At 38.2% G+C, this 20,183-nt stretch overlaps 1 protein-coding gene across 2 annotated transcripts in view; it reads right to left on the bottom strand.

Moving 5' to 3' along the window:
* The window catches only part of LOC112042889 (DNA-binding protein D-ETS-3), a 93,263-nt gene that overhangs the window by 24,075 nt on the left and 49,005 nt on the right, over positions 1-20,183 (bottom strand). For both annotated transcript variants that reach the window (XM_024078075.2, XM_024078076.2), the window contains exon 5: positions 13,898-13,969. In XM_024078075.2, coding sequence (XP_023933843.1) covers positions 13,898-13,969 — 72 coding nt within the window. The remainder of the gene's footprint in view (positions 1-13,897; positions 13,970-20,183) is intronic.

Here is a 20,183-nt window from a genome sequence, read left to right as displayed (position 1 = left end):
TTATAAGTGTTGTTACACGAAGCTATACAAGAAGTAACAAAAGGTCTACTATAATTTGACGTAAAAACCTTTGAAACCTTTGACCTTTGAGTCTAGAAAGCCTGCTATGCTCAAAGGGTGTGCAATCTGGTACAATCAAGCTACGAGTATGTAGTGTTTGCACGAGGTTCCCAAGAAACGATTATAGCACGCGCGATGTTTTATAGAGTGTCTTGTTCGTTTTTTTAGTATTTCTTAGTAAGGATCAAGGGATCTAGTACAGAAGCGACTATTGATTTATAGCGTGCTATGCTTGTCACCGATATACAATGATGTTAGAAGAAATAACTTTAAATAGTTAAAAAAACTAAAAAACACGCTTTTAGCACGCACTAAAAATATTGGATTTTAGTCTCGTAACTATTCTTTCCGTATTCTTGACAGCAAACCCTTTTATTTGATATCCATATCATGGGGGTGGATATCAAACAACCAGCCCGCCATCTTGGCGAGGCCACCATATTGGATTTATAATGACGTTTCTTAGCTAGTCATGTATTGTCATCAGAACTCAGAGCGTGTGCAAAATTTCATCCCAATCGAAGACCGAGTGAGTCAAATTAAGATTCCAAGATCTGATTTTCTTACATACATAGTTACAAGTGTAGCCAATATAAGCGTATTAAAAAGAGGTAGATAAGTTATATGTGGACAGCAAGTGGAACGTAAAAACTATGCTAATTAGCAAACCTGAGCCTGATTTGAACGCCACTGTGTGTCACACAATTTTAGTGTGCCAGTTGTAAACATCGAATGTAGTTTAAGTAACCTATCTATCTCTTTTTTCTTCTAACATCATTGCTGATATAGATCAGCGAGTCGCGATGCTGGGCAATGGCAATGGTGTGGGTTCGAATCCAGTCCGGGGCATGCACCTCCACCTTTTCAGTTGTGTGCATTTTAAGAAATTAAATATCACGTGTCTCAAACGGTGACGGAAAACATCGTGAGGAAATCAGCATACCAGAGAATTTTCTGCGTGTGTGAAGCCTGGCAATCCGTATCGGGCCAGCGTGATGGACTATACTCTTAGGCCTAGCCCCTCTCATTCTGAGAGGAGACTTGAGCTCAGCAGTAAGACGAATATGGGTTGATAACGTAGGCCAAATATTATAATTTATATAAATATTAATAACAAAGATATACTGATATAATTTAAGCTTAAATGTTTTTTTACCTAACTTGAACTTGTCGGGCATAAATCCTACATTTATTCGCTTGCAGTTTTTCTATATTACATACATATTCCATATCTACTTTCTATAGCAATGCATTTAAAATTCTGCAAACATCGCACATACGACTCGTTACAATTCTAAACGGAGCCTCTTTAAGCAAATTATACCTGTCAGCAAATAGATTCAAATTACAGTTTTGAGGACTTCATCGAAAATAAAATTACATGTATTTCATTTTACAGAGGGAAACTCTGTATTTGTTTGTAAAAACCTTTTTCAAATTCATATTCATATTAAAGATAATTTCATAAATATTGTTATCTATTACATGCAGAATCAGTTCTGCATGAATGATGCATAATTAATTGGTTTATCTGTTGTCATTCGTTGTGGGAAGTTTCCATTTTTATAAAATGAAAATTAAACAAACAAAACACCAGACCCCTAATGCAGTTACAACCCATATAGATGGAGAGTATTCATCAATACGAATTTATAAAGCACAAACACAATGTAGCTACTGTGAACCGTCGTGGAGTGAATGCTGAGAGGAAATTCGTGCTCAACAGTGAGCAGTGGGTTGCTAATGATGAAAAAAATCATCAACTTATCTTTACTATTGAACTTGTCATCGAAAAAAATATCAGAGAATTAAAAGAGATGAATGAATCACGGCTCGCAGTCAACGTAGGTGACTAAGCAATAACAAAAGCCACGTTCCGAATGAAAAACGTTGAAAATAACTGTTAAATGGAGGGTAGTTAAACGCCCCTTGTAGGGCGAGGCGCGATATAATCGAGATGATTATGATAAATGACTACTTGTGTTGCGGGTCGATAGTCGATTTTTTTCAGTCTCTGTGACGATGTAGTCGGGTTGCATCTATCTCCGCGTGTTTCGCGGAAGACCGAGGTTATACCAGAGTAAGAAAAACGTTGGATAGAAGCAGGCGTTACTTTGCGAAAGTTCAACATGAATATAATGATATATTTATTTTGCTATCCTTTGCGAAAAGCCGACGAACCCATGCGACAACGTCACTCAGGTCCGACAAAGTACTCTCTACGTACGTTTCACCGCGAAACCGCATTGCAAAGTCATTTTTGCAATTGCACGTTGTAGAGTCAACATCTCCTCAGGATGCTCCAGTTACGGGGTGAAACGTACGAAGAGAGTATTTAGTCGTGCGTGCGTGTCGTACGCGCTGTTAGCGGGCGCGTACGGTGAAAGGTGCGCAGAAAAAACGTTTATCGTATAATTTTAGTGCCCATATTTTTTTCATACCGGGGGCTATATATAAAAGATCGATTCATAAGGAGTAAACTCCAATAAACTAAAAAAAATACTCAATACTTCATGCTAGATCTGAAGTATTCTTTCCAAGAAGTATTCTATTATTATATACCTACTCATGATTCGAACTCGAACACGACATGAATCGCAATCCAAATTCGCATAGGCTTAACACGTTCGTTGCGGTACGAGGTCAATTGACCTCGTACGTCTAGCGTCTTCAAGGGATACGAGGTTGATGGACCTCGTACCACATCACAAAGTTCAAAGTATGAGATCAAAAATCCTCGTACCGCACCAGAGGAAAAAAAAACACTGGACACACGAAGTAGTTACTATTATACGTACTTTCGTAGACGCTATATACTGAGTGCAATGAAGACCATTTCTTTTTGTGAATAAATGCAGCATCTAGATTGCAAGTGGTACTCGTAGTTTCGGATTGGTTAGACATGCGACAGACTGAAACGCATTGGCGTGAATTGGCAAAGCCGGACGGCAGGAACAAATTAAAATACGAATCGAGTCAATCGGAACACCGACCTTACCCTGAATAGTAAACTAGCTGGAAGCTAGAACGTACTCGTATCAGATATAAAATCAACTGTGCGAACGGGATTTCGCCTCTAGTAGTAGTATAAATTGCAAAGAATTTAGAGTATTGAAATTGCTGAGAAAATACAAAAGTTCATATAATCAATTTCGCTATTAACCCATAATCGGCTTATTGCAGAGCTCAAGTCACCTCTCAGAATGCAAGCTTCTAAGACTTTCCTAGAAGCTTGCGTTTAATAAATACATATAAAAGTTAAAAAATCTTTTGTAGGTATGGGTGTACTCTTCTATAACAAGATCCCCAAGACTGTGATGGACTTGCCAATACACAACTGTAAGCAATGTGTTAAAAACATTTACTTAGTCGAGGTTACTACACTATTGATGAGTTCCTTAACGATAAAGGTGCTTGGAGGCCATCGGATTAGCTTCCACCTTCACACAGGAAGTAAAACTATAAGAAATTGTAATTGTTATCATCAATTGTAAATTATAATACTGTGTGACTTTTTCATTTCAAAAGAGCAACAGTTGAGTTTCTTGCCGGTATCTTCTCAGCAGAACCTGCTTTCCGAACCAGTGGTAGAATCTTTACAAATAGTCGACTGACGTGTCAAAAGTGCTTGTAAACTGAGCCTTTGAGAAATTTTGAAACATAGTAGCATCATTGTATCGTATTTTGTAATAATTTTGATCAAATCATCAGCGTTGTTGTTTTCAGTAACCAAACATTTCTCACCTGCAGCTAAACGAAGTTACGCATCAAATAGAATTGTCAAATGCGATTACATTTTCCATTTGCGACGAATCGGTGGGACGACCTCAGTCCCGGATTGTTGCGAGATTGTCTAGTTATACGATTTGATATTTGCTTGATTGGAAATCGAATGCGGGAGCGGCGGTACCCTTGATGGTTTATTTGTTAAATATGTTTTTTTTTGTTTGTTTTGGCTGACTCGCTGGCAGTGGCGTGCATATGGTTGACGATCAGGGTATGCACTAGTAAGAAAAATTAACCAAACTGGGAAAATCTTCATTTAATAAGCATTTCAACTTTGTAAGTCAAGCGGTTTTCGATACTTCGTCGGTACTCGTACTTCGTGGTTTCGATACTCCTATGGTTCCGAGACTTGGTCGCTAACTATGGGCCTCATAAGAAGGCTCAGAGTCACTCAGCGGGCGATGGAACAAGCTATGTTAGGAGTGTCTCTGCGTGATCGAATCAGAAATGAGGAGATCCGCAGAAGAACCAAAGCCACCGACATAGCTCAACAAGTTGCGAAGCTGAAGTGGCAATGAGCGGGGCACATAGTTCGAAGAGCCGATGGACGTTGGGGTCAAAAGTGTTGAAATGGCGACCCCGCACTAGTAAGCGTAGTGTTGGCCGACCCCCCACCAGGTGGACTGAAGACATTAATCGAGTCGCAGGGATTCGCTGGATGCAGGTGGCTCAGAATCGTGACGTTTGGAAGTCCCTACAAAAGGCCTATGTCCTGCAGTGGACGTCCATCGGCTAACATGATGATGATGATGATGATGACATATAATTAAAAAAAAATTCAAAATTCATTTATTTCAAGTAGCCTCAGTTTACAAGCACTTTAGATACGTCAGTTGACTATTTGTAAAGATTCTACCACTATATAAAAATTTACGCACTCCAAAAACTTCATCATGTGTAGATTTTGGATGTAAGTAACATATTTTTTTATAAGCTCACAAGCTTGCATTTGGCGATAAAATGGGACAAGATTGTGAGAAGCTTTTCATTGCTAAGGGACAATATGTGTCCCCTGCGGTGTTGACAGCCGCTCCGACGCTCTCCCGCGACGGTCAACAACACATTCCTAGAGCAAACAAGCCGTCCCCTATATGAAATTTATTGAGCCACTGCAGAGAAATGGAGAGATTTTTGCCGTAAGATATATAATTTAGATTCCTGTGGGTCTAGCATCTGCCGATGTAATATCTCGTGGCGTGCAGGGGCTCCTGTTGAGTATGCCTTGCTATCAACCCATATTCGGCTCACCGCTGAGCTCGAGTCTCCTCTCAGAATGAAAGGGGTTAGGCCAATAGTCCACCACGCAGGCCCAATGCGGATTGGCAGACTACACACACGCAGAGAATTAAGGAAATTCTCTGGTATGCAGGTTTCCTCACGATGTTTTCCTTCACCGTTTGAGACACGTGATATTTCATTTCTTAAAATGCACACAACTGAAAAGTTGGAGGTGCATGCCCCGGACCGGATTCCACATCTTCTAGAATCGGAGGCAGAGGTCTTATCCACTAGGCTATCACGTCCCGTATGACGAGTATGCCTATGATAAAGATGTCACACTAAAGCGTTTTTCAGATAGCATGGGTACGGTGACAGTCGCCTGTATGATGTTCCTAATACGTACTGTTATCGTGAATCGCGGCAAACATTCAAGAGTGAAATGAACTGTCACCCGCACCATCCTATATGAAATTAACTGTAATGTTATAAAGGCGAAAGTTTGCGTGTAAGTATGTTTGTTCCTCCTTTATGCTGGGCTACAGCTACTAGGCTACTTTTCATCCCAGAAAAATTCATGCTTCCCGTAGGATTTGTGAAAAAGTGAAATCCATACGGACGAAGCCGCGGGCTTCCGCTGGTTACAAATAATAGAGAGGACTGTGCTGCTGATAGCAGCTGAAAATGTTATCGCCGCGTTGCATCGACGAAAAAAGAAGCGGCTAAAATAGAAAAGCTTTTCAAGAGACTTTTGAAAAACGGTCAAATATTAATTGTTTACCACATCAATAGAAATGAATAGGTTTCAATAACGTTGGAAAATTTGGACCAGTTTTGAGTACGATCTCACCAAGATGATTTTGAGGAATGAAAGATCATTTAAAGAAGATAGATATCGATTGTATGTGCCCAAAAACCCGTCGTTAAATAAGTCAGATGAAGTTAGCTGTCTTAATTGCTTGGAATCGCCGACAAGTGCTTCTGGAAGAGTACCTCTAGTGTCACGTCCGTACGATGTTTGCAGTTTAATGAAATCAGTGCGAGGCTAATTCCCAAAGCACTCGGAACCCCTTCGAACGATCGCTGCTCGCCAAATGAACCTCGTAATGTCCGCTTTTCTACTGTAATTACGCTCCCATTACCAACACTAATCTTTTCACCACCGTGCATCATGATTAATCAAAATTCGACCTTAACCGAACGCAACAACTACCATTTTTATACATTGGCACGAGATTTGTGAGTGTTGAATGTATTTTTTTACAACCTACAAAACAGTTCTTATTCCTTTAGCAGTAAAACTAAAATCGTTGATCATGCGTGATGGTGAAGCGTTATGAACCGTGGGCATAATGAAATAAGGTGTATATTTTAGTGGCATACGCTGCATGGTGTAGGGTGTAGCTAGAGGCTCGAAGGAGTTAATGCGTGACGCACAAAAGACCAAATCACGACCCTCCCGACGTGGCCGCGGCGTCAAAGAAGAAATTTGTATTCCAATTATGACGCCACAGACACCCGTCGATCAATATTGCTGGCCATTTTAAGGCTATATGAATTTGTGTTATTATCTTGGGAGTATTATTCGAAGTTAATAAGCAATTATTCTTATTTAAACGATAAATTTTTGAAGACAAGTATTATTAACTTTTCCTCGTAGTATGTGATTTCATTGGTCATTATTAACAACCCATATTCGGCCCACTACTGAGGTCGAGTCTCCTCTCAGAGTGAGAGGGGTTAGGCCAATAGTCCACTACGCTGGCCCAACGCGGATGGGCAGATTTTACACAGATAATTAAGAAAATTCTCTGGTATGCAGGTTTCCTCACGACGTTTTTCCTTAACCGTTTTCCGGCACGTGATATTTAATCTTCTTAAATGCACACAACTCAAAAGTTGGAGGTCCATGCCCCGGATCGGATTCAAACCCACACCCTCGGGAATCGGAGGCTGAGGTCATATTCACTGAGCTATCACGACTCTTAATTTCAACGGATTTCAAGATAATCTTTTGAAATTTACAGAATAGACGTCCTAGTAAATCAAACTAACAATGGAAGTCCATAGGATTTAAATACGATGGTGATAAAATATTTTTTAATTTTATTTGATTAACTTTTAATAATGTAAACAAGCAAGCTAATACAAAGAACAAACAGCGTATGTAGATACAAACTTTAAATTTTATTTCTGCTTCTGTGCTCTGTATTTAAATGTACCTATTTAAAATATGCTATATTTTCTTGCAGTGAATACATTTCTATTTGAATAATAATCATTTTTAAACATCGTATGTGATGGCGACCCTGCACTACAAAACGCAGTGTTGGTAGACCCTCCACCAGGTGGACTGACGACATCAAGCGAGTCGCAGGGATTCGCTGGATGCAGGCGGCTCAGTATCGTGATGTTTGGAAGTCCCTACAAAAGGCCTACGTCCTGCAGTGGACGTCCATTGGCTGACATGATGATGATGTGATAAAAATAAAAGAATACCAGTAGCTGTATTTCGCAGAGTAGTTTTCCTTTTAATCGATATGTTGGTAAGAATAAAATATGTGATCTTAGACAATAGAAGAGCATCCCCGCAACGGCAATAAAATAATAATATATCGATAATTACTCCATTTCACTGCATTACCGCGCACTAGGAAATAGGGTAGATGCCATACTGCGAAGTGCACGTTGCTTTATTATAGGCAGAGAGCCAGCGACAACCAGACCTTCGTCATTTAATAAAAGCTGAAAGTTTGTCAGCTCATGCTCCTATCATGGGACCGTGGTTATTGAGGTAGCAGCTTTCAAGGATCCAGACCCTCAACTGTTTATGTATAAAGTGTAATTTTTTTTTTCGGTATAATGAAATTATATAACTATTCAGCAGACACATGGCTTCATGGCCACCCTTCGCTAGAGACCCTTAAAGCTGCCGCGAAGCTAAGTGACAAAATGGAGATATAATATCATTATGTTATGAAAAAAAAAATATAAAAAAAATTTAAACATTACCTCCCAAAGTAACCACGATCCTAACTACATAGTTAGTTACCGTACTTACCTATGGTAGTAGAATGAGCTGAAAAACTATCATCTTTTATTAAAAGACGAAGGCCTGGTTGTCGCTTGCTCTTAGTCTATTATGCTCCTTATAGTTGGTAGCTAAAAGTACAAAAGGCAAGCTTGTATTGCGTCCAGTAAAAGGCCCCTCTACTATTAGCTGTTTGATTGCAATTCCAGCCCCAATCTCGGATTCAATAAAGCTCGCCCTGCAGATAAATTTTGACATTTCTATTTGTTAAGACATCGCCGATTATTGGTTGGTAATTGTTTTGGATCATCTTGGGGATAATTTAACATCAAACGGTTTTTTCGCCAAAATGAATTATCATTTTTTTTATTGACTTCGGTTGTTCTTATTTCATAAAATGTAGCTTATTATGTACCTTATTAGCTTTCTCCCCGTTGCTCTATTTTTAATCTGTTAAGAATATATTATTATACTTGTTGACGACGTTCGGCTTCACCTGCGTGGTTCCCGTTCCCGTAGGAATACGGGGATAATATATAGCCTTCCTCGACAAATGGGCAATCCAACTAAGAAAGAATTTTTCAAATCGGACCAGTAGTTCCTGAGATTAGCGCGTTCAAGCAAACAAACAAACAAACTCTTTGGCTTTACAATATTAGTAAATGAAATTGAAGTGTCTGTGATTTCTTAGTAGTTATTTGCACCATTTCAAAACACAAAAAAGCATTTTGAAATTCCTGTCTGTCTGATTCATATTTATTTCATTTGAGCAAAATATAGGCTAATTTTGTTCCGAAAAAATCGTTGGTTCCCGCGGGTTTTCTAAAAACTGAATTCCACGCAAACGAAGTCGCGGGCATCTGCTAGTTTATAGTCAAATTTTAAAACTTTACTGTATTCTACTTCTATTAATGTTTAGACTCAAAGTTTACGGAACCATAAGGTTATTACGTCACAACTAGTTTTAAAACGGTTTGAAATAAAATTAATTTTCTATTTCTAGATACTTCACCAAGAAAAAACTAAGAAAGCTGCTTTACTCGCGACAGTCTCTTTAGTAGAAGTAGAACTAGCCAAGTTTTATATTTGCCCGACTTTTTTATAAGTTTACCCCCTGTTTATACAGCGTGTTTGAGTAACGCGGTTTGTCTTTGGGTGGGACCGATCAAACGTCGAATAAACACCCTGTAATAACATTGTTTTATTGGGGCAAAATTAAACGCATGTCAGGGAATACATCTCGCGTGACGCCTGACGTCACTGATTGTACGTCAATTTAATGGAGTGTACATTTATTGTATGAAAAATTACCTTAAAATATCAGTAAAATAGCATATACAGTAGATAATAAATGATATGTATGTCGAAGCCATCGGGTTGAAATAGTCAGCTGATGACTGATATCACTTAAAGTACAAACAACTTTTATTATTTATTTATTTTTACACATACTTTTTGTGGGTACCCACATATTATTGTGATTTTGTTTTCTTCTCGTATTTTCATGCACTATTCCGCATTTAGAGTCGTGATAGCCCAGTGGGTATGACCTCTGCCTCCGATTCTGGAGGGTGTGGGTTCGAATCAAGTCCGGGGCATGCACCTCCAACTCTACAGTTGTGTGCATTTTGAGAAATTAAATATCACGTATATCAAACGGTGAAGGAAAAACATCGTGAGGAAACCTGCATACCACACAAATAATAAATCCAAGTTGGGCCAGCGTGGTGGACTATTGGCCTCATCCTGAGAGGAGACTCGAGCTTAGCAGTGAGCCGAATATGTGTTGATAATGATGATTCCGCATTTTAAAGCATTAATTCCTTTATCCAGAGGTAGTCTGGAAGAAATAGCTAAACCATTAAATTATCAACATCGAACCTCTCACTAAAAAGTTATGCGTGTTCATACATTTAAAAAAATATACGCGTCCAATTGTTAACCTTCACAATTTCGTCGGTTGAAAAGTGTGAAAATCTCAAAAAATATTATACGTATTCCGATCCCTTGGAAAAATGCATTTGCGTGACAAAATGTCGCGTGGTTGATATAGTCTTGTGAACAGAATTCCTAGGCGCCTTGGTTTCATGTTTATTCCCGGTCATGAATATTTATGCCAAATATTATTGATTTGTCTCACGGCTCATTTTAATATCTACGGGTAAACGTGGTTTTGTATCTCTCAAGTCATTTCCTGTACAATATTTTAACTTATGAATGATGATTTAACTGGTATTCAAGTAGTTGATTCCTAAATGTCATCATATCATCATCATATCAGCCGATGGACGTCCACTGCAGGACATAGGCCTTTTGTAGGGACTTCCAAACAACACAATATTGAGCCACCTGTTTCCAGCGAATCCCTACGAATCGCTTGAGTCCACCTGGTGGGTGGTCGACCAACACTACGCTTTCTAGTGCAGGATCGCCATTCTAGTACTTTGGGACCTCAACATCTATCGGCTCTTCGAACTATATGCCCCACTCAATGCCACTTCAGCTTCGCAACTCATTGAGCTACGTCAGTGACATTGGTTATTCTGCGGATCTCTTTATTTCTGATTCGATGACGATACTCCTAACATAGCTCGTTCCATCGCCCGCTGTGTGACTCTGAGCCTTTTTATGAGGCCCATAGTTAGCAACCTAGGCTCGGAACCATAGGTCATCACTGGCAACACGCACTGTTTGAAGACTTTTGTCTTTAGGCACTGAGGAAAATGTATCCTACATGTTAGTTATCTAACTCGTGATTTTTCTATATTTCATACCGAAACACTAAGCTGAGTCGGCAAAACAATGTTTTCTGGGTCAGCTAGTGGTGTACAATTCAGGTATTTACAATGAATTATTTAGTATTTGCGTGACCGAGTTTCCGCTAGATGTTTTCTTTAAAAATATACTTTTATCTCCTGGTCTTATAACGATGTAAATTTAAAATATCGTGGGTGTTATTCATAATAATTGATTATAAAACACAGCTCAAACTCACGTGATATATGGTCGGAGAATTCCCGACTATTTTCGAACCCAATCGGGTCCCTTAGTCATGAGCTGTTTCTTGCATCGCGGAACTATCTAAACTGCAAAGGGGCGACGCGGCGCGTAGCCGCTCGCATCGCGCTTTGGGAAAGGGGTTGAGTGGTGGAATTATATATGTATGTGTTTGAAACTAGTCGGGCATACTCCGACCTTATATCACGTGAGTTTAAGCCGTGTTTCATAATTAATTAATGACGATGTAACTGTTTATTTTTAAAGCATTACAATTTTTTGCGGGTAGATGATACCAAATTTGATTTGTTTTCGGACTATACCGCTAGTAAAAGCCAAAAAACGATTGTTTTTTTCTTGGTTTTGTTGTTTAATGTTTTGCGGTGTTTGTGTTCCTGTGACCTCTGTGTCAGGGTAAATGTAAAAGCGGGCACCCCAAAATTCAGGCCGCATGTAACGCGACTCCGGTGTCAAAAGTCACGCGGCTGACACGCGCAAACAGAGCTTTGTGACGAAATGGCGACCGTCAATGTTCACTATCAAAACTGTAATGGTATCCCGCAAGTAATATGTAGCTTTAATAAAACATTTGATTTTTTTCAAGTAGGCTATACAAGCACTTTTGAAACGTCACGTTTGACTATATGTAAAGACTCAAAATCGGACCAGTAGTCGCTGAGATTAGCGCGTTATAGCAAACAAACTAACTCTTCAATCAATCAATCAATCAATCGAAAATCATTTATTTCAAGTAGGCTCAGTTTACAAGCACTTTTTAAACGTCAAGTTTGACTATATGTAAAGACTCTACCACCGGTTAAAAAGCAGGTTTTGCTGAAAAGAGATGACAAGAAACTCAATAGTTTGTCTTTTGAAAAAGAAATCATAGAATATTTGAATAATTTACAATTGTTAACACTATTTAATATTTGCCGTATCTTTTGTATGCGGTATGACAGGAGAAGCATAAAAATAAAATAAATGTAGCACCTATAGCTTGGCAAGTTCGTTGATATGCGGGTGACGGGAGGAAAGCACTGCGCGGGTGTGAAGTCGTGCGCGCGGGCAGAGGGAAGGACTGCGCGGATATTATCGAGAGCGCGATCGCTCTAAAAATAATATAAAATGTGGTACGCAGAGTTCTAAATCTAAATATAAATATAAATACAACATTATGTGTATTTATACTAGCGGACCCAGCCAAGCTTTGCTACAGTTACGCAAGCAACCAATCGCAAGAAAGTTATCGGCGATAGAGTTCTTAGTTGCTAATTTATAAGAATAAAAATCGTCTCCAACGACTTCAAGAAATTTAGTATGCAGGGAGCAATAAACCTAGCTAGAACTAGGTTTTATTCTTAGTAAACTGTTAAAAAAAATCCACCCAGATAATACGAGTATCTACACTAATATTATAAAGCTGAAGAGTTAGTTTGTTTGCTATAACGCGCTAATCTCAGCAACTACTGGTCCGATTTGAAAAATTCTTTCAGTGTTAGATAGCCTATTTATCGAGGAAGGCTAAAGGCTATATATTATCCCCGTATTTGTACGGGAACAGGAACCATGCAGGTAAAACCGCGCGGCATCAACTAGTTGTTAAATAAATTTTCATTATAAATAATAAATGATAAATAAAAATAAAAAGCCTTTATTGCTGTGTTTTGTTTACAGCGTACATTTGAAAACGTGCCAAATTAGTTATTAATATACAAATCTTTAAATAAAATAACAATTTTTTTTTTTGTAAATAATAATAACAATTACTATCGGCAAACGGTCGTTAGTCTGCAGCTTGTCTTTAAATGACGAAGAAGACAGAATTTTCATTATACCTACTCATAAAAAGTAAATATGTAGAACGTGGGTATTTTCTAGAGAGCAGATTTGATTTAAATTGCCCATTCTATACGTTACCCTCCAAAGAATATGTTTGGACATACACGAGCCCGGGGAACAAATAAATGTCCTCCCAGGGTAACTGACCGTGGACGATAAACAGTCAGAGTGTTTGCTGGGGACTTTTGCAAATGTATGAAAGAAAATATTGTAGTTCGTTAGACAATTCCTTTATTCCTTCTCCCTTTACTGGCGACGTCTGAAATAGATTCGACGAAAAATATAAGCTATAGATAATTTTTATCCCCCCCCATGTAAAAAGTACAGTACAGTGTCTTTTTATGTCTTTTTGTAGTATTCTACAAAAAATACATTTCAATTAAGCCTAACCATAGTGCAACACAAACCACAGTTGGTTTTACTGTGCACTGGTTATTATTACATATTACAATATTTTAATACAAAAATAATTAACAAACAAAACCCATTATTGGGTAGTTAAATAAAGTAATTTGTTTAATTTCAGTAAGTATGTGTTTTTTAATTAGTACGCATGTTTGAGATTTGTGTAATTGTGTAACAGTAAAAATATTCATTCTTTTTATAGTTATTATTTACAAAGATCTTGAGTCTGCTTTGTAAAGAACGGATAAGTTAATCCATAGATAGCATTACTTTTCTTTAACGCTTGTCATGAAAGATAGTCGGCATTTGATTATAACAGGATTTTTGTTTAAATAATTAATTTTTCGTAAAGCTAATTATTGAAAAAAAAACTAATTATTAAATTAGTTTTGTTTAAATAATTTAATAAAGTTAAATCACATGTACTCGTAGCTAGCAAAAACATTTTATTATTCTATATAATTAAAGGAAAGCTCATTTTTAACCCACGAAGGTACGGAATTTGTAATATGCAATTGTTAAAAGCTTTTTTATTAACTTATTAAATAAAAACGCACTTACCCGGTTGCCTGAGATGTGTGTGCGCTTCTAAAGGCGATTTCGGCATCGCTGACAAATTGTTCCCGCCATAGCCTGAAAGAGATTCATATCTTAAAATTCAATATTTTAATCTATACTAATATTATATAGCAGAAGAGTTTGTTTGTTTGCTTGATATCTTAGAAACTACTAGTTCGATTTGTAAAATTGTTTCAGTGTTAGATAGCCCATTTATCGAGGTAGGCTATAAACTATATATTATCCTTGTATTCATACGGAAACGGGAACCACGCGGGTGAAACCGCGCGGCGTCAGCTAGTATTTAATAATATGAAAGCCCATAAATGCACATCACACATGCCCATTAACAACGGTGGTAAGCTCCAAGTGTCTGCCTTATAAAGAGAGAGAAATTAGAACGAATTATGCTATTGATATTGTCTGAAAAGTTGTGGTCTTTTGATATTTCTGTACGCTTACTATTCTTTATTATTTTTTTATTCTTCACATGTTAGCCCTTGACTACAATCTCACCTGAGGGTAAGTGATGATGCAATGTAAGATGTAAGCGGGCTAACTTGTTAGGACGAGGATGAAAATCCTCACCCCTTTCGGTTACACGACATCGTACTGGAAGGATAAATCACTTGGCGGTAGGGTACGTCTTTGCCGGTAGGGTGGTAACTAGCCACGGCCGAATCCTCCTACCAGCCAGACTGGACCAATTAAGAAAACTTCAATCGACCCTGCCGGGGGTCCAACCCAGGATTTCCGGCTTGTGAGTCCACGTTATCTATGTGATCTTTTCATTGTTATAAATATAGATATGAAAGGGCACTAAACTGCTTTTAAAATATCTTGCGGCCAGTGGAGCAGCTGAGTTTGGACTTTATGCAGTGATTTTGCAGGCATGTAACATATCTAATAGTGTAAATCATTGCATTTAACACAATCCACACCCCTATATTCTTAACATGCATTATGCAAACAACTGTCGAAATTAGAGCAGAAAATATATTACGCAGATTTTTGATCCTTCATCAACGACAAAAGCTTTGCACCAAATTGTTGTGTAATTAGAGCCAGCACCTCATCAGCAAGCCTGAGGCTATCAAATCTGTGCAGATGATATTGCCTATTTTCTTCACGAGGGCTACTATGGATGTGCGCTGTGCATTTGAGAATGTGCAATTCATTTTCCACCCTACTCCTCATACAATAGATTCCATTTTCACGTGAATGCGACGGATCAAGGATTATAGTCTCTTTGAAGCTCTCAATAGGATTTCACGCGTTGTTAGTGTTAGAGCAACATTGTGGAAACTCCTTTTGATTTTGGGTATATTTTTGATTCCATGTTCTACGGGTCTTTGATTTTTGGGGCGCTGATAGTGACATTGTTAGGGGATGTTTTATTGAAGCACGGGCGGCATCTACGTAAAATAGTGGTGATTTTTCCTATTCGAGTTTAAGACTATTTTGGTTTCATCTTATTCAAATTTTTCATTACAAAATTCAAAATTTTGAATTTTGGTAGGTAATAATAACCTATAAACATGGTTAAAGCATGGTTAATATAACAGCTATAAATATGGTTGTGAGTGTGTTCTATTGTTCATTAGGTTATTGTAAATAAATTGTTAAGCTATAATCATTATCTACTAAGCATTCACCATGACAGAGGTAAAGAAAAGGATGTACGATAACTAAATCATTATCATTAACAGCCAAGGATGGACGTCCACAGCTGGACATAGGACTCTAGCATGGACTTCCAAACAAAACGGTCTCGTACCGCGAGTATCCAGCGGTTCCCTGCAACCCGCTTGATATCCACCTAGTGAGGGGTCGACCAACACTGCACTTTCCGATGCGGGGTCGTTATTCCATCACCTTGGGACCCCAACGTATATCGGTTCTTTGAACTGTGTGGCTTGCCCATTTCCATTGCAACTTCGCGACTCGCTGAGCTATATGACTTTGGTTCTTCTGCGGATGTCCTCATTTTTTGATTCGATCACGCAGAGAAACCCATCGCCCGCTCGTTAGCTCCATCGCCCGCTGAGTGACTTTGTGCCACTTTATGAGCGACCACGCACTGTTCGAAGACTTTTGTAAATACATTGAAATACAAACACAAGTATGAAATGGATCTAAAAGAATATTAAAACTTACAGTGATTCCTTGACAAAGTTGAGTACAATAGAGTTGACAAACTCTATTGTAACTATTGTACTTTTTTTAATGTTTGTTACCTTATAACTTTGTCATTTTGAACCAATTTGGAAAATTCTTTTTTTTTTTTGAAAGAGTATACTTCCAGATAGGTCCCATTTAATTTTCATAAAAATCGGTTTAGTAATTTGTGTTAAAATCTATTTTTATGTTAAAAAGATTATTTGATATCGTATTAATATTATGTGCACACACAATTATTTCTATATGCCTATCTATTATTATTATATATATAGTTTTAATGTCTATTAATTCTTTATGATTGTTAAAATAATTTTATTCTAAGCAGGAAGTGCGAGAATCTTGAGATACAGGTTTTTGAAACTTAATTCAAATTGTCCTTAACACATTTGTAAAATGACTTACTTTAAAAATTTTAAATATAAATAATATTTAAAATTGTTATTGTGTAATTTTATTGTGTATAATTTGACAAAAAATTGATCTTTAAAATCTTAAACAGCACCTACAGCTATTGACAAAACTGATTCAAAATATGAAAAATTCGAAAAAAACATACCTAACTTGGTCACCCTAGTGATTTTTCAAAACTATTCGGTTTTTCAAGCAATATTTATTTGTATTATCAAAGTTCTTATTCTTTTTTTATGAACTAGTGTTATAAGTTATAATATATCGGGATATATTGAAGGTCTGTCCCTTGTTTGTACGCGCACTATCGCCGTCGGCATCAATCACAGGAAACACGATATGTCTATCGTTTCTTAAGCCACTATCCCGATATACCAGTGTGACCAAACACGGGGTTTTGGGGACACATTACACAAATATAGCCGAGTGGATATGACCTCAGCCTTCGATTTCGAAGACATAGGTTTGAATCATGGGCATGCACCTCCAATTTTTCAGGTGCATTTTATATTAAACTAACGAACGCCCGCGACTTCGTCCGCGTGAACGTTAGTTTTTCATAAATCCCTCGGGAACCATGGATTTTCCGGGATAAAAAGTATTGTATGTGTTAATCCAGGCTATAATATATCTCAATACCAAATTTCAGCTAATTCGGTTCAGTAGTCGAGGCGTAAAATAGTAACAAACATTCAGATCATCAAAATCGTCAGTTTTTGCAAATCTCGGGAGACCATTGGATATTTTCGGGATAAAAAGTAGCCTATGTGTTAATCTAGAGTAAAATCTATTTCCATTCCAAATTTTAGCCAAATCACTTCAGTAGTAGCGGCGTTAAAGAGTAACAAACATCGGAACATACATCCAAACATCCATAAAAATTTTCGCGTTTATAGTTTTAGTAGGATAACACGTGTCTCAAACGGCGAGGGAATAACATCGAGAGGAAACCTGCATACCTTTTTTTAATTCTCTACGTGTGTGAAGTCTGTCGATCCGTATTGGGCCCGCGTTTTGGACTATTAGTCTACTCCGTGAATTTATTTCTTATGAATTTATTACATTACTAGCGGACCCGGTCAAGCTTCGCTTTGACTTTTGTGCACATCTTCCATAGCTTTACCTACCCTACTCCAACCCTACACCTACCCTAAACCTACCCTACGTCTACCCTATGTCTACCCTTCCCCTACCCTACCCTACGTCTTCCCTATGTCTACCCTTCCCCTACCCTACCCCTACCCCTACCCTACTACTACCCTACTCCTACCCTACTCCTACTACCCTATACATATTAAAATTCAAATTATTACGAATCGTTTGTATGGGAATATGATTTTTTTTAAATTTTTCTCGCCATCAAAACCATCCTAGAACTTCAACGAACATTTTAAAAAAATAATTGGCCAAATTAGTTCAGGCGTTGTTGAGTTATTCGCTTACCAACGCATTTTGCGATTAATTTTTATATATTTTATGTATAATTTATTTGCTACATTTTATCTGTGGGCAAGTTTTGTGGTCTGAAATGGCGAAAATTGTCGGCGTTATAAGAAACGGAAACATTACTATATCCGCGCGGGCCGGGGGGCGTGCAAACGATGAATGAAAAACCCACAACTGATGCACCTCACTTCCCCGCACGCACGATTTCTCACCCGCGCAGTCTTTCCCCCGTCGCCCGCATATCATGGGAGTGTCATCAACGAATTCGCCAGACTATATAAAGGTATATAAACAAGTCACAATTTTGAATATTTATTTAAAAGTGACAAAAGGTATTACGATTTTCATTTTAAATTTCAATCATCCGTCTTAATATTATACACGTAGTATACGTATAGCGCTCGTTCTCGCTTCATGGCACGCAAAACAATAGGGCGCTTGGTTTCCCTCGCCCGAAGCGAGTTTTCCTTTATGCCCCGTCCCTCTCACACCCAATGAGCTCCGTCAAACGGAGACGAGAGGCAAATACCACTCTGAGTTAATTTTCGGAGCCGCCGCTAGCTTCGTCTCCTTTCAGCGCACTCCGCTTTAAAGTATCGGTTTATTTTTAAAATCTCGCCTCCAATCTTTTGCTCTGCGCGTAAAGGAATCTTATTAATCCGACGTTTTTTCATTGAATTTGTTGGAAAGAAATATATATTTTTTAATAAAGTATGCACAGCTTTGACTTGTACACGACATACGATTGAATGAAATTATACAGCTCGTGCCGTGAAAGCCCAGTGGATATGATGACCTCTGCTTCCGACCACCGGAGGGTATGGGTTCGAATCAAGTCCGGGGCATGCATCTCCAATTTTTCGAGAAATCAAATATTACGTGTCTCAAACGGTGAAGGAAAACATCGTGAGGATACCTGCATACCTGAGAATTTTCTTAATTTTCTGTAAAGTCTGCCAATCCGCATTGGACCAGCGTGGTGGACTAATGGCCTAACTGCTCATTCTGAGAGGAGAATCAAGCTCAGCAGATACGTGATAATAATGATACTCTGTAATGATCATAATAGTCACCGGAATGGCAGACTACGTGATAATGATGATACGCTGTTATGATCATAATGGTCACCGGATTGGCAGACATCGTGATAATGATGATACGCTGTAATGTTCATAATGGTCACCGGATTGGCAGACTACATGATAATGATGAATAATGGTCACCAGAATGGCAGACTACGTGATAATAATGATACTATAGAGCATAATGGTCACCGAGACCTTTCGATTGATGTCATCACTAATGATTTGTTATACCACTTTCCAACTTGCCATGCTTCATGTTTTAAAAAGAAAACCTAATATCTCATAACCTGAACAGGGAAACCTAGGACCTCATGATACATGACAACGCAGGCCAACTACTGGACCAACGAGCCATGCAAGTAAAATACGGATAATTATTGAACGACAAAAGGTATTATAACTTTAAAATAATATTTCCATTTACGCCCGTCGGATAAATCGACTTATAAACTATGCAAATGAGTGCTATTAATAAGCATTACAAATTAAGGGTGCCATTAGGGGCGTCACCTCACAAATCTCGTCCGGTTTAAATAGAGTTGTAGTGAAGTCATATAGTTCATTTGGAAATGGTCACAAGGAAAGTAAGGGTCACGGGGGATATTGAATACAATCCGATAAAATTACAAGCAGGCTTATTCTGAGGTCAAATTCGGTCGTATTTCATGTCTCATGTCATATTGCATCATTTTAGCAAAAAAAAAGAATTTTCAAAATCAGTCTATAATCGGTCCTCCTTTTTGGAAGACGGTTAAAAAATACAGGCCATGTGGAATGCTGAGTCAACTATATTCCGATAGTTGTTTCAGTCAATGGTCGTATGGCGAAAAGCTTCGACCAACAAAGAAGAAGAATTGTTGAAGAAGAATGAAAGAAGCTTGCGCTTAACTGGATGGATCAAGGGTCTGACGGAGCGTATTGTGAGGAGGTTAGCTAGCGGATGCTGGCGACTTCGTCCGCGTGGAATTCAGTTTTTCACAAATCCCGCGGGAACCATACATTTTTCCGAGAAAAGTAATCCAGAGCATAAATATATTTCCATTCAAAATTTCAACCAAATCACTTTAGTAGCTACAGCGTAAGAGAGGAACCAACATACTTACACACTTTCACACTTACACACTTACACACAAACTTTCGCATTTATAATATTAGTGTGATTATCATTT

The sequence above is a fragment of the Bicyclus anynana genome, chromosome Z, assembly GCF_947172395.1.
Source record: "Bicyclus anynana chromosome Z, ilBicAnyn1.1, whole genome shotgun sequence".
Lineage (NCBI taxonomy): Eukaryota > Metazoa > Arthropoda > Insecta > Lepidoptera > Nymphalidae > Bicyclus > Bicyclus anynana.
The sequence above is the reverse complement of the archived record's forward strand: the minus strand, read 5'-3'. Positions and strand labels throughout refer to the sequence as shown.